At 41.2% G+C, this 17225-nt stretch overlaps 1 protein-coding gene and 1 long non-coding RNA gene across 5 annotated transcripts in view; one reads left to right on the top strand and one right to left on the bottom strand.

The window, feature by feature from the left end:
• Positions 1-4: 4 nt before the first annotated feature.
• On the top strand, positions 5-7078 carry LOC102550510 (uncharacterized). Its single transcript, NR_186860.1, has 2 exons — positions 5-254; positions 6563-7078. It is a non-coding gene; the product is annotated as an uncharacterized LOC102550510 (long non-coding RNA).
• Plscr1 (phospholipid scramblase 1) overlaps positions 4689-17225 on the bottom strand; it is a 21963-nt gene continuing 9426 nt past the window's right edge. For 2 of the 4 annotated variants that reach the window (XM_006243537.4, NM_001423659.1), the window contains exons 3-9: positions 16580-16630; positions 12384-12733; positions 11151-11193; positions 9785-10005; positions 9523-9684; positions 6656-6817; positions 4689-5132 (exon numbers count right to left, since the gene is read on the bottom strand). In XM_006243537.4, coding sequence (XP_006243599.1) covers positions 5076-5132; positions 6656-6817; positions 9523-9684; positions 9785-10005; positions 11151-11193; positions 12384-12733; positions 16580-16630 — 1046 coding nt within the window. In that variant the 3' untranslated portion in view covers positions 4689-5075. The remainder of the gene's footprint in view (positions 5133-6655; positions 6818-9522; positions 9685-9784; positions 10006-11150; positions 11194-12383; positions 12734-16579; positions 16631-17225) is intronic. The other 2 variants (XM_006243538.5, NM_057194.2) reach the window with 1 other exon arrangement.

The following is a 17225-nucleotide window of genomic DNA, read 5'->3' as shown; positions in this document are numbered from 1 at the left end:
CCTCAGATACTGACGACACTGATTCCAAAGGAGACTTGGGGATGTTTTTCCTTCCTTCTCTATTTTGGATTTGCTGTTTGTTTTGTTTCGTTGTTTTGTTTTGTTTGGGGTTGGGAGAATCAGAGTATATATTCCGATAGACCTCGATTGCCTAACGTCTCATACAGAGTACCAGCAGGAACCGGCGTGACTACTAACATTATTTTCCTTACGGTGCTTTTTGTCATAATCATGGGACAACTGTTCACATTCCGGTGAGTAGGCCTCTCTGAAGTGGAGTCTGCCCGTGGCTGTTCTGGATCTGGGGTCACTCAGGGATTCACCACGTCCACGGATAAGTTGTAATAAGAGGCTTTATTAAATACTGCCACCAGATACTCATGGCATCAGAACCGCAACCGAGCGGGGCTCCCCAGATGCACCATCTAGTCCTATCAAGCCAAGCTCATGCGATTACATGTATTTTGTCTACCTGGAGGCAGAGTCTAATTTTAACATATATGAAGATGTCCTAGTCATTGAACTGGAGTATGCAAGCTTGATTACAAAAGCTGGAAATAGTCTCATGTTGGGTCTCAAACCTGGGACAAAGGGCTGAGGTTCCATAAACATATGAAAGTGAATGCTCTTTGCCAGAGGCTCTCTCTACTTCAATCCCTACTTATTAAAGGGTGTGGCTGTGGCTGCCATATCTGGTCTGGCACCCTAAATTCTCCAGCCTATGGACTGGGCTGCTCTTCCCTATATAATCCAGTCATTTAGGTTACCTGGACATTTTGTTTTGCCTTTTTTTTTTTTTTTTTTTTTTTTTTTTTGGTGTATCCTTTATCCTCTTGGCTCGTCTCTCATCCCAGGCTTCCTCATCCTTAGTTGGCAGGTCCTCTTTTTTTCTCCCTTCTACTGCTTTTCCCTCCCCTTCCTCTCTCCTCACCTGGTCCAGCTCTGTCTGTCTGTGTGGTACACTCTGGGCTCTCCCCTTTACAATGCTTTTTTGATCTCTCAACCACAGTGAGTCTAAACTTTATAATTGTTAGTCATCAGAGGCCTTCCTTTCCTGAGCTCATTTTTCTTTCACACAAAGCTGAGCTGTTTCTCCTGTCTCCCTTCACTGCTCCCCACAAAATGATTACAGATTTTTTTTTTAAAAATTCTCAACAGATAAAAATTCTAGAGAGGGACTCCTAATTAGAGTTCCTCAGGCAGACAAAGGGGACTCAGGGCAGGGTGAGCCATGGCTACATAATTAATAGCTTCTCCCTCACCCTTGATCAGAGGTAAAAACCCATTAGCCTAAAACAAGGGCCTCAAGGAGGGTTTCTCCTATCCTTAGCACCCCCCCCCCCAGAACTCTCACCCTTGCTCAATAAGTTTACTAGGTCAGGTCAAGCCATGTTCACACAGCAGTTGTGAGCCAATCAACCATCCCGTCTTTCTTCAAACCGATAAACCTTAAATTAGGGAAGGAAGACTCTTCAGGGGAAAACAAACAACACAAACAAGCTCTTGAGAGAAGAGTGGATTTCAGCTTGAGGGTCCTCTTCCCCTCCTGCTTTTAGAGGGTCTTTTCTTTCCTCTTTGAGTCTGGTCCAAACCTATTTCCCATGTACCCAATAAAAGCCTCTCTTCAAATGGCTGCTTGCTTGTGCTTGATTTTTTTTTTCCTTTTTCTACCTGTCATTCTTGAAATTTTTTTCCTGCCATTTAGTTCGTTCGTTCTTTCTTTCTTTCTTTCTTTCTTTCTTTCCATTTTTTTTAAATTGGGTATTTCTTATTTACATTTCAAATGTTATTCCCTTTCCTAGTTTCCTGTCCATCAGGCCCCTAACCCCTCCCCCTCCCCTTCTATATGGATGTTCCCCTCCCCATCCATTCCCCCTTACTGCCTCCTCCCGCCACACACACACACACACACATACAATCTCCTACACTGGGGCTCCAACCTTGGCAGGACCAAGGGCTTCCCCTTCCACTGGTGCTCTTACTAGGATATTCATTGCTACCTATGGGGTCAGAGTCCAGGGTCAGTCCATGTATAGTCTTTAGGTAGTGGTTTATTCCCTGGAAGCTCTGGTTGGTTGGCATTGTTGTACATATGGGGTTGCAAGCCCCTTCAGCTCTTTCAGTTCTTTCTCTAATTCCTCCAACGGGGGTCCAATTCTCAGTTTAGTGGTTTGCTGCTAGCATTTGCCTATGTATTTGACATGTTCTGGCTGTGTCTCTCAGGAGAGATCTATATCTGGTTCCTGTCAGTATGTACTTCTTATCTTCATCCATCTTATCTAGTTTTGGTAGCTGTATATCTATGGGCCACATGTGGGACAGGCTCTGAATGGCCGTTCCTTTAGTCTCTGTTCTAAACTTTGCCTCCCTATCCCCTCCTATGGGTATTTTTATTCCCCTTTTTAGAAGGAGTGAAACATGCACATTTTAGTTATCCTTCTTGAGTTTCATGTGGTTTGGGCATTGCATCTTGGGTAATTCGAGCTGGCATAGAAAATGGACCCCATCAACACCCCTGAATGAAAACAGTAGTCTGTAACAATGGTACAGGGTACAGGCGTTAGTATGTAAGGAAGGAGAGTGTGTGTTCTGAACTGGCAGGTCCGCATACACTCCATTTTAGAACCAGGCCTGACTTCAAAAGTAACAAGGCCATAAATACCCCATCCAAAGAACATCCTGGAGAGAGCCACAGGCATGGGGAAATATCTGTGCCATCAGCCTTATACGACTTGGCCATCTCATCTTGTGGTTTTACATTCAGGACACAGGAATGCAATCCACTGACCACCTGGACACAAGTCAAGCAAAAAACAATCCATTTAACATCCCCAGCACCCACCAATGAAGCTTTAGATGACCAAACCCTAGCTAAAATTCTCCTAGAAAAAGGCCTGCATGTCTGTCTGGGGTCAACTTTTTTTTTTTAAGTGGCTGACCTCTGCATGCAGGCTTCTTGTTCTCTAGAAATATCAACAGTCCTGCCAATTGCGTCTGTGAGTGGTGATCTCAGTGTAGTACATTTGGACTTAACAAGACTATAGTCCATTTAAAAATGAAAGCGTAGCCAAGGATGCAGCTGAATTTACCCATCTCTCCAGAAGGCCCTGGGTTCTACCTTCAACCCCCAGAGATGGAGAAAACTGCAGGCAAGAGCACACTTTGCAGGTAGAGGGGTTTAATGGGGAATCAAACTGCCAGGTTTGTATCTAGAAAAAAATGGAACAGCAAACCGGAGAATGAACCTTAGGAATTTTGAGGACAAGGCTTGTGAGTCAGCACAGTCTGAGAGTTAGAGCAGGGCTCAGGGACAAAGTAGTCCTGACAGCTAGGAGCTGAAGGGGACTTTGATCATTCCATGGTTTCTTTGGGTTAATCAGGAACTAGATGACCAAAGTTGGTGAATGAGGGAAGTGATCCTTTTCCTGTCAAGTAAAAAGCAGACCCTTTTGAAGACTCTGGATTTCACAGCAATCTTAGGAATACTAACTTTAGATTTTTGTTTATCCACTAGTGATCCTATGTTGGTGTTCTGGATTACTCGGGGGCAACTGGTCTAAGAAAAGAGAGATTCTGCAAAATAAATTTTGGTTTCTCAAGAGGCAAGGGATTAGCCTCTCAAGGACTGAACCCCACACCCTTTTACCATAGCCTCTTTATTGTTGCACAAAAGGCACCTTTAACAGATCAACCTCCATAAACTAAAACTTATCTGATCTAGCAGTTGTCTTGAAAGAACCATCACTTTAAACAATTCTCAGCCATAGTGAATTTCCTGATTTGCCAGGTATGTCTCCAGACTAAGTTATGAAAAAACTGAAAATCCTTCAAAAGAACTACCCTATAAAATTTCTGATAACAATCACTGACAAAATGCCTGACCAATTATTCTAGAAGTTTAGAATATAGAAGCTAAACATTTCATGATGAAATAATTGTATGTGTTTATATGAAATACACATATGAAAATATGTGTATATAGTATTATTGTATTATAATATATCAGATTATATTATAATACATTATTATGTTATAAATATTGGTAGAGTCTAGAAGTAGGTTTACCTAACTACGTTGATTTTTCTAAAGAGAGAAAAAAATACATACAGAATTTACTTACAGAGGCAGATGCTCACAGCCAACCATTGAACTGAGAACTGGATCTGCATTAGAGGAGTTAGAGAAAGGATTGAAGAAGCTGAAGGGGTTTGCAACCCCATAAGAACAACAATACCAACCAACCAGAGCTCCCAGGGACTAAACCATCATCCAACGAATTCACATGGACAGACCCATGGCTCCAGCTGCATGTGTAGCAAAGGATGGCCTTGTTGGGCACCAATGGGAGGAGAAGCCCTTGGTCCTGCCAAGGCCAGACCCCACAGTGCAGGGGAATGTCAGGATGGGGAGGCAGGAAAGGATGGGTGGATGGGTGGGGGGAACACCCTCACAGAAGAAGTGGGAGGGGAGATGGGATAGGGGGTTTATAGACAGGAAACTGGGAAAGGGGATAACATTAGAAATGTAGATGAAAAAAATCCAATAAAAAAGGGAAAAAAAGAAATACATTTACTGTTTCTTATTAACGACTATACTGAGTAATAGTTAATCCTAAGGTAAAGGAGACAGGGACTTTTTTAAAGGTTTTAAATGGGTAGCATCTGTAAAATAACATCAACTCTCTCATATAAATTAAATTACATTTAATATGTAGCTTTATATTAAATTACAATATATTTAAGTTTTCATAAAAATGAAAATGAATGAAAGACTAAGTCAAAGCCTCTTTTCATAGACAAGATCATTTCTATGTTGATAAATTCATATATTTTTTTCACAAATTCACAGTGACAACCTTAAGAATGTATAAAAACAAATACATGACAGAGTTACAGAAAATAAACTCTAATTTGAGAGCACAATTGTACAAAAGGGCCTACAGCCATCACAGGTTAATTGATATAAAGTTATTTCAGTAAAGGAAAAGAAGCCATGGTGCGTTCCTTTGATTCCTTGATCTCCTCTCAGCGTCTATCGGCATGCAGTCCTTACAGCCGAGGAATCTTGGGAAACTACTACCATACTCCTGACCTTTGTTCCTCATTTCCAGTTCTTTCAAAAAACATGAAATCCTGAATAAAAGAAAGAAAGAAAAGAGTTTTCGACCACAAAACAGAGAGCAAATCCCAGATACAAAGGGAACTTATAAAAACTAAGTGCCCCAAGAACAACGGGAAGCCATAGCTATGTAAGCTCTGCTTTTCTCTTTGCATTTTAAGAGCAACCAATTAAATCCCTTCCTTCTGTTCTGCACCAGTCAGATTAACCCCTGACAAATTCTCTGGATACTCCTTTTTTCTCATGTCCCTTGAAATCTTGCTTCCTGAACTTTTGCTAGCCCTTTTTCTAGTAATTTAATGTTTCTAGTTACAGGAGTTCCAGATTCAGCTTTCGACTTGGGGCTGGTGGAGCCTTCTCAGTTGGCAACCTTGACAGGGAAGCTGACTTCGGGTCTGTTTTGAAAGTCAGTTATGTCAAAAGATATTTTGCTGGGGCACACAGGTGAAAGGATGTTTTGCTGAAGCAGACACAGGTAAAAGGATGTTTTGATATAGCAAGCACTTGAAAGGACCTTTAATAAAGGGGTGTAAATATAATCCCACAGACAGTGGGAAACAGGCACTGAGCATTGGCTTGGTTTGTTCCACCTCGCTATCCTTGCAGCATGTATTAGTTTGCTATATATAGCCTTGTTGAGCTCAACTTGTGGTAATGCCACCATCATAAGAATCTTGCCCAAGAACAGCCCTGAGATTTCTGCAGCATCACCTCGGGGCAGTTTCATTAGGATTGAACTACGGCTGCTGATTTGTGCCTGGTGTTTGCCTGCCTAGAGCACTGGTCTGCAGTTGCTGAGTTGTATTTGGTGTTTTCTACAGACTGAACTGCTGCCAAAGAAAATTGAGCTCCACCCCAAAGAACTATTGCTGAACAAGTCTGCTTCCCCCAATTCCTAGTAACTTTTCTCTTCCACCACCAGAGCTGGGCAAGGTAGTTAGAGGAGAGGTTGAACACTTATTGAAAGTAAGTTGCAAAATAATTTATACCTAGAGGGACCTGGGTCAGCAATTCTCTTCTGAACAGGTCAGCAATTTTCTTACACATTGTATTTCTTTGATCTCTGTTTTTCCTCTTTCCCTTCTATCCCATTTGCTAATCATTTGAACAATCCCAGTGCTACCAACTTTCAACCCAATTATCACAGAGTCACCAGGATTTATCTTTGTAAACTTGGACTTCCAACAATTCTGCCTAATTTTAAATGAGTAAGTTAACTAAAGTTCTAATGACCTGGTCTGTGGCCTAAAAAGCTGCCAACTTCTGCCAGAACAACAATTTCCTGACTTAGAAACACTCCAAGTCACAAAACCTCTTTTGGCTTGTGGGCATACACAGTGTTGGCAATCAAGTGTACTAGACTGTGTCCTGAGTGTCATGTTAAATGGAATTTCAGATCTGGTTGAATGGTACATACTAATATAAATTGCTATTCCTTTCACAGGGCATCATCTTGGAACACACAATTTGGGGAATGGGTTCAGAGTGACTCTATGAAGACACTGATTGGAACATTAGCAGGGACGGACAGACTCACTATGAGGAAACAAGCGCCAAGCATCACAGCTTTCATCTTCACATCCAGGTCCAGCGGGAACTGGATCCCGAAGTTATCTGCATCCGTGAAGGCCTCTCTCACAAAACCAGACCACTGCTTGGAAATTTTGCCAACAACGGATTCCTCATCTAGAGATTTGAGCTGCGTAGCAAAAGTAAAGTCATAAACATTTCCAAAATCTAAATGGCAAACATAGCTTTCAGAGTCACAATTTGAGAAAACAAATATTTGCCTTAAATTATATAAAGTGGTAAGCATCAGCAGATTGAGCTATTCATTCTGTGCGAACAAAACTCAAGTTCTCTGGCTCCTGTTAAGACAGATAATATAAATTCTGACTCTCAATGCAACACAAATTTAATAGAAGAAAAATTAAATGTTTTACTGATACATTGTCTTGAACCATTGGGAAAATGATAAATGCAACTACTGTTCAAATACTCTTCAAGAAGCTTAGCAGAGGCTCACTGCCACCCATGGGGTTTCCTGAAATGCAAAAGCCCAGAAAGACCTAGAGACTAGCTAGTTAGTGGACCAGTACAACAGGAAGCTTCAGAGGAGGGTGCCAGGGAAGAAAGGAGGTAGGGATGGGAAACTAGGGAATAACATTAGTAGGGTATAAAGAATACAAGAAGAGAGGCATGTGAAGCCAATGTGAAAAGATTCTGATTTAGGGGGCTCTGTGAGAGGAAAAACCAGGTAGTAGAACAGTAGAACAGAATGGGTCCAAGCTAGACACTCCGTAGAGGGCACGTGGATGTTCCCCAAGGTAGGAACACATAGGCTTGTGTTCAAGGAGAAGGTGTATCCTCTCCAAACCTGCAAAGGTCACCAAAGGTGGGAATAGCCTCCTTCAAAGCCCTTGCCTCAGGCAGGATCCACCAAGGAGACAAGGGACATTTGAGGTAGTCACGACTGATGTGGCTGGAGGAGGATGGCACTTCAACGTGCTGAGGTCTACCACTACCATAAACAAAGTCTTAGGTTACTGCTCATAGAGCAGTCCTTGCATTCCACACCCAGGCTAGGCACAGCACGCTTTCTGTTCCTTTAGGGTCAGGTTAGGTTGGGTGTCTAGGGTGTGACCGAGAACTTGGGTATTTACCATGGCCAACTGGCTTAGCCTGTATATGCATCCAGTGAGCAGTATCACACAACAAGATGCTGTGGTCCCAGTCCTAGGATGGGAGGTCACTGCATGGTCCAAGTTAGAGCCATCTATACGAGCTTCATCAATACCCCAAAACTTGACTGACCTAATGATCATAATGGGAACACGTTGCTGTTTGTTTGAAGGCATGAACCTTTACAGTTGTTTCAGATGTTAAGATAAGTGCTCTAAAACATATCCTCTCTTGAAATATCTGAATGTCTTAGGTCCAGTAGCTGTCATTTAAGCTTTTACAGTTGGTCATCAAGGGCCACTTGAGTCAAGACTTATAGAGGACAGGAGATGCAAACAGTACTGAGCAAATTGCCAAGTGGTTTACCACTGTTACATTCCTGATGTGGCACTTGTTTTATAAATCAGGAAAACTAAAATGTTTTTTAAAAGACATTGGTAGAAAAGTATGATAATCTATGAGGAAAGTTTCAGGAATGGGTAGACCTTTCAAAAGATCTTAGTGTCTACTGATCCTTCCCATTATGAAATGAGTTTGAACAGTGACCGGTCCTGAGATGAACTGAGATAAAGGCTGCCCAGGTCATGTGACTGTTTTAGGCTACGTGATCCCTGCTGGATCACTGCAGTGAGAGAGCACAAGGTCACACTTCCGTGACTGACCCCTAATAACAGGGCACCCGTGATAGACATTGTGAAGGGTGTGCAAGAAGATGACTCACACCCACGCAGGATGAGGTTAGCCCATACTACTGGAAATGAGACGTAATTTACATCCCATGAAGTATTATGTCTGGAACCTTCTATTACGTATTTTCAAGCCATTGTTTACTATGGGTAATGAAAGCTGTGAAAAGTAAATCCTGGAAAAGATGAGACTTTCAAACTAATCACAGTGAAACTGTCATTAATGAAATATAATAATCTGTCTGCATTTGGATTCATATAAATAAGATGTCATATAAATAAATGTCTGTGTTCCACCTCTTCTAGTGAAAGTATACACTGGGGTTTTAGTCAACACTCTAGAAACTGAAAGTGCATACTTTCCTCAACATAGTGGGAGCTGGTAATGCAGAACAAGAGAAAAAAACAAGAGCAAGCCAAGGAAGCCCATTTCAGTGGTTTGGTAACTCGTCAATTAAAAACGCCCAACACAAAGGGTAAACACCCAGAAGTTACTCTGCTTGTGTGTGCATCGTAGGTGTGTAGGTGTTTATGGATGAGCATCTCAGCATGCCTTAGTGTGGACTGAAAGTCTTTAGTGTTTTGCTTTTTTTGTTTTGTTTTGTTTTGTTTTACTGCTGAGGTCTTATTTTTGAAACAGGATCTCTCACTTGCTGACCCATTTTTTTTCCCTGGCAGTCTTTTTTCCACATTTCCCCAGTACTAGAAGACAGATGGGCATTTGCTTCTGTGCCAGGCTTTTTCATGGATGCTGGGGTTTCAAATGTAGTTTACCTGTACAGTGAGCACTTTGTAAACTGAGCTGTCTCCTTACCCAAACAGACTTTAAGCTGAAATTTTAAAAATATTCTTTCCTTCTCCTTTTCCCACATTACAAACCCTGCTTTTTATCTACACTGACCTTAAATCAGAGTAATCATTATCAGATGAACACATCCATTCACACTTTTTAGGTAATGCAATAATAATACCCTATTGGGATATATTCCTTTCATGTCAGGAAAATGCATCCTGTCGTAGTCATTATATTTCTTACCTCAAAGTCAATGTCTGAACAGCAGCTACACACAACACACGGACCAACGACCTTTAGAACGTCCTGCCTCTTCTCATTTTGGAGAGTGAACTTTGGCAGACATGGGTGCCAGGTCTGAATCACATAACCTACTGGCACCCCAGGAGGAGCCTGGATTTCTATCTACAAGAGCAAGAGTGGATATTTAATGTAACCGTGGCCATGTCGTCCGGGTTGAATCCATAATTGAAACCCCTGGCTGTTATGGGAACTTCACACTGACCTCCTGGAGGCAGCAGGGGAAGCAGCAGCTACTGCATCTCAGGGGTCTCTCCAGAGTCATGACTTCTCGGCCCATGTTATCCAGGATCCTCAAGGTGAACGGTCTAGACGCCCCACAGCAGTTTCGAGTGCAGCAGTCCGTATCTTCCACCGCAAAGTAAACCCTCTGCCCAAGGCTGTTCTTGATTTCATATTTGTTATTTGTTTCAAAGCCTGTTAAGACTGAAAACATACAGGAAAAAAATCACCCTCACTGCTTTGTGAGGAATAGTGATTCTCTCCTAAGGTAGCAGGGGGATGGTGTGCCCGAGCCTACGAGGAACAGTAGAAAGGGGAGACGGGCAGTGGAGAGATGATATGGACTCGGGAAATGGCAGTGGGAAAGGCGGAAGAACATTCAGGTAAGAAGGAACGAAGTCCCTATGGGAGATCTAGTCCATAGCCCTCTGACACAAGAGTTATGGTTCATCAGAGGACTGCATGAAATTATGAGGAATTATTTAAAATTTGCAGAAGTTCAAAGTGCCCCATGCCATCTGCAGGCCAGGCCTTCTGGTCGTCTGCAGATGTTCTCTGCAGTGAAGCCTCTGGTGGGGCTGAGACCGTCTGAGCTCTGCTTTCCTGGGAACTTCCCTCTTTTCAGCACTTGGCTGTCGCTCAGCTGATTTTTTAATCCATTGCTGTTTTAATATCTTAACCTCAGAAATTTGACCTTTATTCATGAAAATTAAAAACAGTTTTGGTCTCAAAGTTTCCTTGTGATTGCTAATAAATTAGTAAATAAAATCTGAAACCACCAAAATAATTTTAGATGTCTATCTTTCCTGTATATTGAGATTTGAATACGGAAAACTCCCTAAGAACTGATAGACATCCAAAATGCAAAACCTGAATAATTTCATTATCTTTGTGCTACACATACTATAAAAAAGTAAATTAAAAATTATTTTTGTAAAATAAAAGTAAATTAAGGACATCTTGTTTTAAAAGAATACTAAATGTTTAAAAATAGTGCACTTTAGAACTACTCATATTTCATGATTTATATGTAATGCTACAGTATCTTTTTTTTTCTTTTTTTTCCCCCCCAGGAGCTGAGGATGGAACCCAGGGCCTTGCACTTGCCAAGCGATCTACCACTGAGCTAAATCCCCAACACAAGTGCTACAGTATCTTAAAGCCTATAAATCTAAGAGGAGTTATAGTAAAGGACTGGCAGCTTAGGAAGGTTGGGAGCCACTGCAGTAGAGACATCTGTGACCTGGCTGAACCTTTCACAGACCGCTGTAGGAAGGGCAGCTGACAGGCCTTTATCTGAATGAATTGTTTCTGCTTCTACAAATACCGTCAACACGATGCGTACACACCTTCCAGAAGTTCAATCTGCTGATGAACCAGAATCTGATCTATCTGTTACAGACAAAAAGAGGAAATCCGTTACCAACCTTTCACATTTGATGTGTTTTTCATTTAAAAGATAATATTTTTTTTTAAAAAAAAATTGCAAAGCATTTGTGGAAAGTATCTCCTCCAAGATAACATTTTGGTCAAATAAGATCAATGTGTAACAAGTTCATCTGTGTATAAAGCAACATTCTCTCTTAGAAGAAAAGCTTCCCAAGGAATTCAGGATACTTCAATTGATTCATTAAAGCTTTTGTCCTGCAAGATTGAAAGACATCACGAGGGACTGATACGAATTGTAATACGGATACAGCCTTTTCTGGTATGTAAAGGATGCTAATTTTATTAAAACCTATTTTGAAGTTATTTCATGATCAAAGAGTTGCTCATAAACTTTTCCTGCCCTACACTTTTGAGTGCCATGTGGAAAATTAAGTTCCCGCAGAGTATCCACCAGGATGCTGGACTGATTGACCACTGGGTGGTTATCGCAGCCTATTTGTTTATGAGTTCATAAATTGAATATATTTCCTGTCCCTGGTTCCCCTAATGCCCTTCATAAATGTTAAAGTCTGCCACTCATTACCACATAGTGCGGTATATTCTTGGCCTTTTTCCTTTATTCGTAGGATTTTAGAAAACTGCATCATTCGAACAACAAAAGCAACAGCATAAATATGAGCTTTATTGGTGCTAAAAAGAGAAGATATATTTTGAGGGCGTGAATTGGGGTCAATATGCAAAACACTGAGTTTAGTACCAAAGGCCAGATTAGAAAGCCAGGCCCACTACTGTGAAAAAATACATATTATTCTTTTTTGTAAAGTAGTTGTTTCTTCTGAGAAACACATTTTATAATACCTGCACTGCATGTCAGAGAATTTTCTATAGTGCTTAAGTGAGGTAATACAAGAACCAATCAAGGACCGGAATTGAAAATACTGTTAACAACTATTACTGCCTAGGTCGATTCAAAATTATGAAAACCATGATTACTTTGCACATTAATATTTTTCTTAAAAGGTGAACCTAACCTAGAGGACTCAAGAGTTATCTTCTGGTAGAAATGTTATTTCATTTCAGTTTTTTGGGACTTTTGGTCTGATACTCCACCCTAAAAACTTGAAACACCCATTTGTTTTTCGTTTATTGGTTTTCGTTTTCTGCCCATGAGTGGTTCGGGCATTGACACTTGCCTGCGTTAAGTATTCCAGCCCAGGCGGACAGTCCAGGGGTGGAGGTGGTGCTTGCATCCATGGGGTGCCCCCAGGTCCACCTGGGTGATTATACGCCGGCTGATGTTGGACAGGAAAGCCACTTGGGTCACCACCTGCATAACTGCCTGGTGGAACTGGGTAGCCAGGTTGGGGCCCTGGATAGGGACCTTGGGGCCCTGCATAGGGACCCTGGGGCCCTGGATAGGGACCTTGAGGCCCTGCATAGGGACCCTGGGGCCCTGGATATGGACCCTGCGGTCCTGGATAGGGACCCTGGGACCCTTGGTAGTCAGCCTGAGGAATGGGGTAAGCAGCATGTTCTGGTGGTCCTGGAATAAAAGCAAATGAAATAAGTGACAGTGGCAGTTCGTTCGCTGTATCTCAACGATCTACACACTGAGTTCTCATCCCAGAAATCCTACAGATACAAGATCTGTACGATGCTGTAGCTTCTTATATGCCAGAAAGTAAGCTCTAATAACTGAGAGTGGGGACAAAAACAAGCTCTGTCCTAGAGGAAAGACATAAACCCCCTGATGTTTGCTGCTAGAACACTCAAAAGGAAGGCTCTGAGCAAAGCACCCCAAATAGAGACCACAATTCTAGAATTTCAGAAAGACCGGGGACAGAGATCGCTTTTTCTGTCTCCCCGAGGGAGAACTGGGAATATATGGACTGTTGTTTATCTGCTTGAGCTGAGGAGGTGCTGTGGTCCCTTGGGTGAAGGGGTGTAATTACACATTACCCAGCAAGGACAATAGGTTCCAGGAAAGAATTGTTTAATGTAAATATTATCAGGCCATTGCTGAGAAATCCTGGTATATAATTAAAGACAAATTATTCTTTCTAGTACACTTGTTTGCCAAGAGTTTTAATCTCGTATATTCCTCTGCAGTTTTGTCCATTACAAAAGTAACGGATAATCACCTGCATTTTCTTAAGGTTAGAGATTGAAATTTTACAATTTAGCTCCATAGAAGCTCCTAGAAAATACAGTTGATTAACCAAAGAATGTAAAAATTATGAAGCAAATTTTTTCATTATCATTTTGTAGTCTTTTTTGGTATTAAAATTATTAAATAAGCCCCAGTCACAAGTTCTTGCTTCCTGCCCCAAAGTTTTGGGTTCCTGAAAACACACACACACACACACACACACACACACACACACATTCTTATATTTTAAAATGTCTTAAAGAGTGAAATAGCTGGGCCTCCATGTGGTTAATCAATTTCCTGCTGATAATCCCAAGTCATCATTTATTAAATTCTATTTTCTATCGTGTCTACCCTGGACTGAACCGGGCCATGCTCTGAACCATATTCTCTGGCTCCTTCATTTTATATCATTGATATCATTTTATGTATATGGGTTTTTTTTACTACAGACATATATACATGCTTACCATGTACATGCATGGTGCCTCTGACACTCAGAAGAGGGCATTGGATCCCCTGAGTTGGCCTTAGAGACCAGTGTGAGCCACAATGTGGATGCTATGAGTCATACCCCAGTCCTCTGCAAGGGCAGCCAGTGCTCTTAACCACTAAGCCAACTCTCCAGCCCTGTGGAAACTGTTAAACACTTAACTTCTTGAAAACAGGAGGGAATTAATACCTGTTTCATATTCTCTACAAAGGAATGATTACAGTGATCCTCACTCACTGTATCGACAGAGTAGTTACAATATAGAAATGGAATATATATTCAATGTATTGATCATGCACTATGGGCATCGATGATTCCACATTGAGACGTGCAAAGGTTAATACTTAGAACCCTCAATTGATAAATAGAAGACTTCTGACAAAATTCATGCCTCTCAGCCTCAACAAGGTTTAGAAAAATTACTACAGCTCAGAAAGATCTTTAATTGTCTTCATAGTTTCTGTCCTAGCAAAGGGCTATTGAGGATAAATAAAAGAAGGCTCTCAGAACTCAGGGGCTGAAGCAGGAGAACTGACTCAAGGGGCTACAGTCAGGTTTTGGTGCATTTACAACCATTTGCACTGATGTGACGGAGCAAGATGGCAGCAAAGAAGTTGGCTACTTCATGTGGCTTACTTCCTGTTGCTACCTAAGTCCCTGGAAGTTACTCTGAAGTGAAGATGGCTGACACCTACAAGTTAGAGTCTTGGGGCTCAGCCAGAACATATTCTTATCATAAACATCTGGATTAGATCTGGGATCCACACAGCAGTTTCTAAGACAATCTGTTTGCTCAGCAAACAGAACAGAATGCATACTGCCCTTCTACCTAATCAGGACGCGTTGATGCTAATCCCCAGCCTGCTTTCTGAAGATGTGGATAGCCTGCTACTGGGAAATCTGGGTAAACTATCTACATGGGCATTTAAGGCAATGCTGACAATTGCATTTGCCTCCTGAAGAATCTTTCGATTATTTTATGCATTGGTTCGAAATAAGACAAAATCTGTGTCCCCGGTATATAATGATATGATGAGTATTTTTCTGAGACACAGAAAACAAGAATCGTCATAATTACAGCATAAAAGGTTTTTGATTTTTTTTTCCTTTTTTGAGCTATGAGGAGGGAATTTGTGTTCTCACCCGCGCAGGGCAAGCATTGTACAAATTTGCTTCATCCAAGCTTTGTCTGTGTTTCTTATGTTGAGTCAGGCTTTTGCTAAATGTTTGCTTGGCCTTGAACTTACCACCTTCTTGTTTCAGTTTACTATGGTTCTGGGCTTATAGACCCACATCTCTAGGCTTGGCTAAGAATAAGACTATCACATATGCCACAAAGTGGAAACAAGAACCCTAGGTCACTTCCTGTGCTAAGCAGTCTTTTCATTTGTCTGTTACTTTACAATTAATTCCCAGTCCCCCAGGACTCACAAACACCCATGAAAACTTCAAATTCTCAATACTTGATCTCAGTCTTCACAGCCCATGAGCAGTTGACAAAATGAACTCTTGGTTGTGTATTTTAAGTGAAACATTGTTGCTTGAAATAAACATACTGTTCATTTTATAGTTCTTTACAACTTCTTCTGCCCTCTATAAAAAGTACTTCTATGAGAGCTGGGGAGATGGCTCAGTGGTTAAGAGTACCAACTGCCCTTCCAGGTTCAATTCCCAGCACCCGCATGGCAGCTCACAACTGTCTGTAACTCCAAGATCTGGCACTTTCACACAGACATACAAGCAAGACACTAACACGTATAAAATGAAAATAAATACATTAAAAAAATACTCCTATGGAAAACATGGAACAAAAGAAAACCAAAAAGAGTGAATGTGGGTTGATGCCTTTATGCAGGTGAAGGCAGACACAAGGCCTGTCATTGGACAAGAAGGGAGGCGAGAAGAGAGGTTTTAAAAGGAGAGGGAGAAGAAGAGAAGGGAGAGACAACATGGAGGCAGATGTAAATGACTCTCACCACGTATCTCTACAGATACAGGTTGTTATGAATATTTCTTAAGGGATGGATTTCTATAGGTCAAATTATCTTATCTAGGTGGGTGGTTTTTGTCTTTATCAATTTGTCGTGAGTTTATTGTGTGGATGTATTGGACTGAGAATTTAATATATAAATCTGATTGATAAGTTATAGTTTATTTAGTCCTGATTTCACAGGCTAGTTGGGAATTTATACTTCAATTACCAGGGGGCAGTTGTTGGGAGTGTGAGCAGAGTCCATTGATAGGGAGCCGTGATAGGCCAGCCCATGCTGGACTTCTAGAGCCCTGATTCTATAGCTCTTTTCTAGAGCTCTGGTAGCTGGAACCAGAGAGGTTGGGGCTAGCAGAGAGCCACTGGGAAAGATACTAACCAGAGATAAACTATGGTTAGTTCCACATGGCCTCACATGTACCAGAATGAACTCCAGGGACCAGAGAAGCAAGGTGCCATGCTGGAACAGCCCACGGACCACCTGGGTCACAGAGTACTTGGAAGCAACGTGGAGCCTCTCAGATAAAAATACCCCACAGTGCCATGTGTCCCTACTTGTGCAGGAGCTAGCACCGGGATTAAAGGTTCAGGCATTTTTAAATATTTAACATAAGTGAAGCTGACAATATTCCTTTAATGCAATTTCTTGAAGAAGAATTACTAAAATAAAGGCACGTGTGCCCCCACTCCCTTTCTTTCTCTGTCTTCCAATTGTCAGTTGATAAGTGTTATTTTTCTTCTGCAGCACATATTTTACCTTGGATAGCTGGCAAATATGGTCCCGGGTAGGGAGGCTCGGTTTGCTTGCCTGTAATTCAGGAAAAGGTATTTGATGAGAGTGTTTCAGGAAGAGGAAGGCACAGTAACGAGAAAACGTGTGATGTTGAACTGAGACAGGCAAAGTAGGCTCAACACATGAGTTCAGCTTGTAGAGAAAGCTAATATGAAGGGGACCTTTAAACATACTGTGAAAATTGAGTCATACAATTGAATTTATGTATTTTATGTTTTTGAAATTTAGCATGCGTAGCTTAGAAAAAGCACTGCCCTATCATTAAACTATCACTCGAAGATATTTTATTTTGCTTTTATGTATACACAGGTATATGTAACTATATGAATATAATGAGCAAAAAAGTGATTTTGCCGCAGTAGTCAAATGAATTTCTCTAACCTGAACAAATTGCTAGCATGTAAAATAGCTCAAGTCTTCACAAAATTTCATTTCAATGGCTTTATTTGTTTTATGAAAACTTAGGTTGCTGCATAAGTCATTAAGAAAAGAATGGTCTGGCCTGAAGGTTGTAGAATATGTCGATTCTGGTGAGATATATATATTTTTATCATCTCCACATAGATGAAAGAGAAAGAAAAAACATTACAGAGAAAATTATTTGACTAAT

The sequence above is a fragment of the Rattus norvegicus genome, chromosome 8, assembly GCF_036323735.1.
Source record: "Rattus norvegicus strain BN/NHsdMcwi chromosome 8, GRCr8, whole genome shotgun sequence".
In the NCBI taxonomy this organism is placed as follows: domain Eukaryota; kingdom Metazoa; phylum Chordata; class Mammalia; order Rodentia; family Muridae; genus Rattus; species Rattus norvegicus.
The sequence above is the reverse complement of the archived record's forward strand: the minus strand, read 5'-3'. Positions and strand labels throughout refer to the sequence as shown.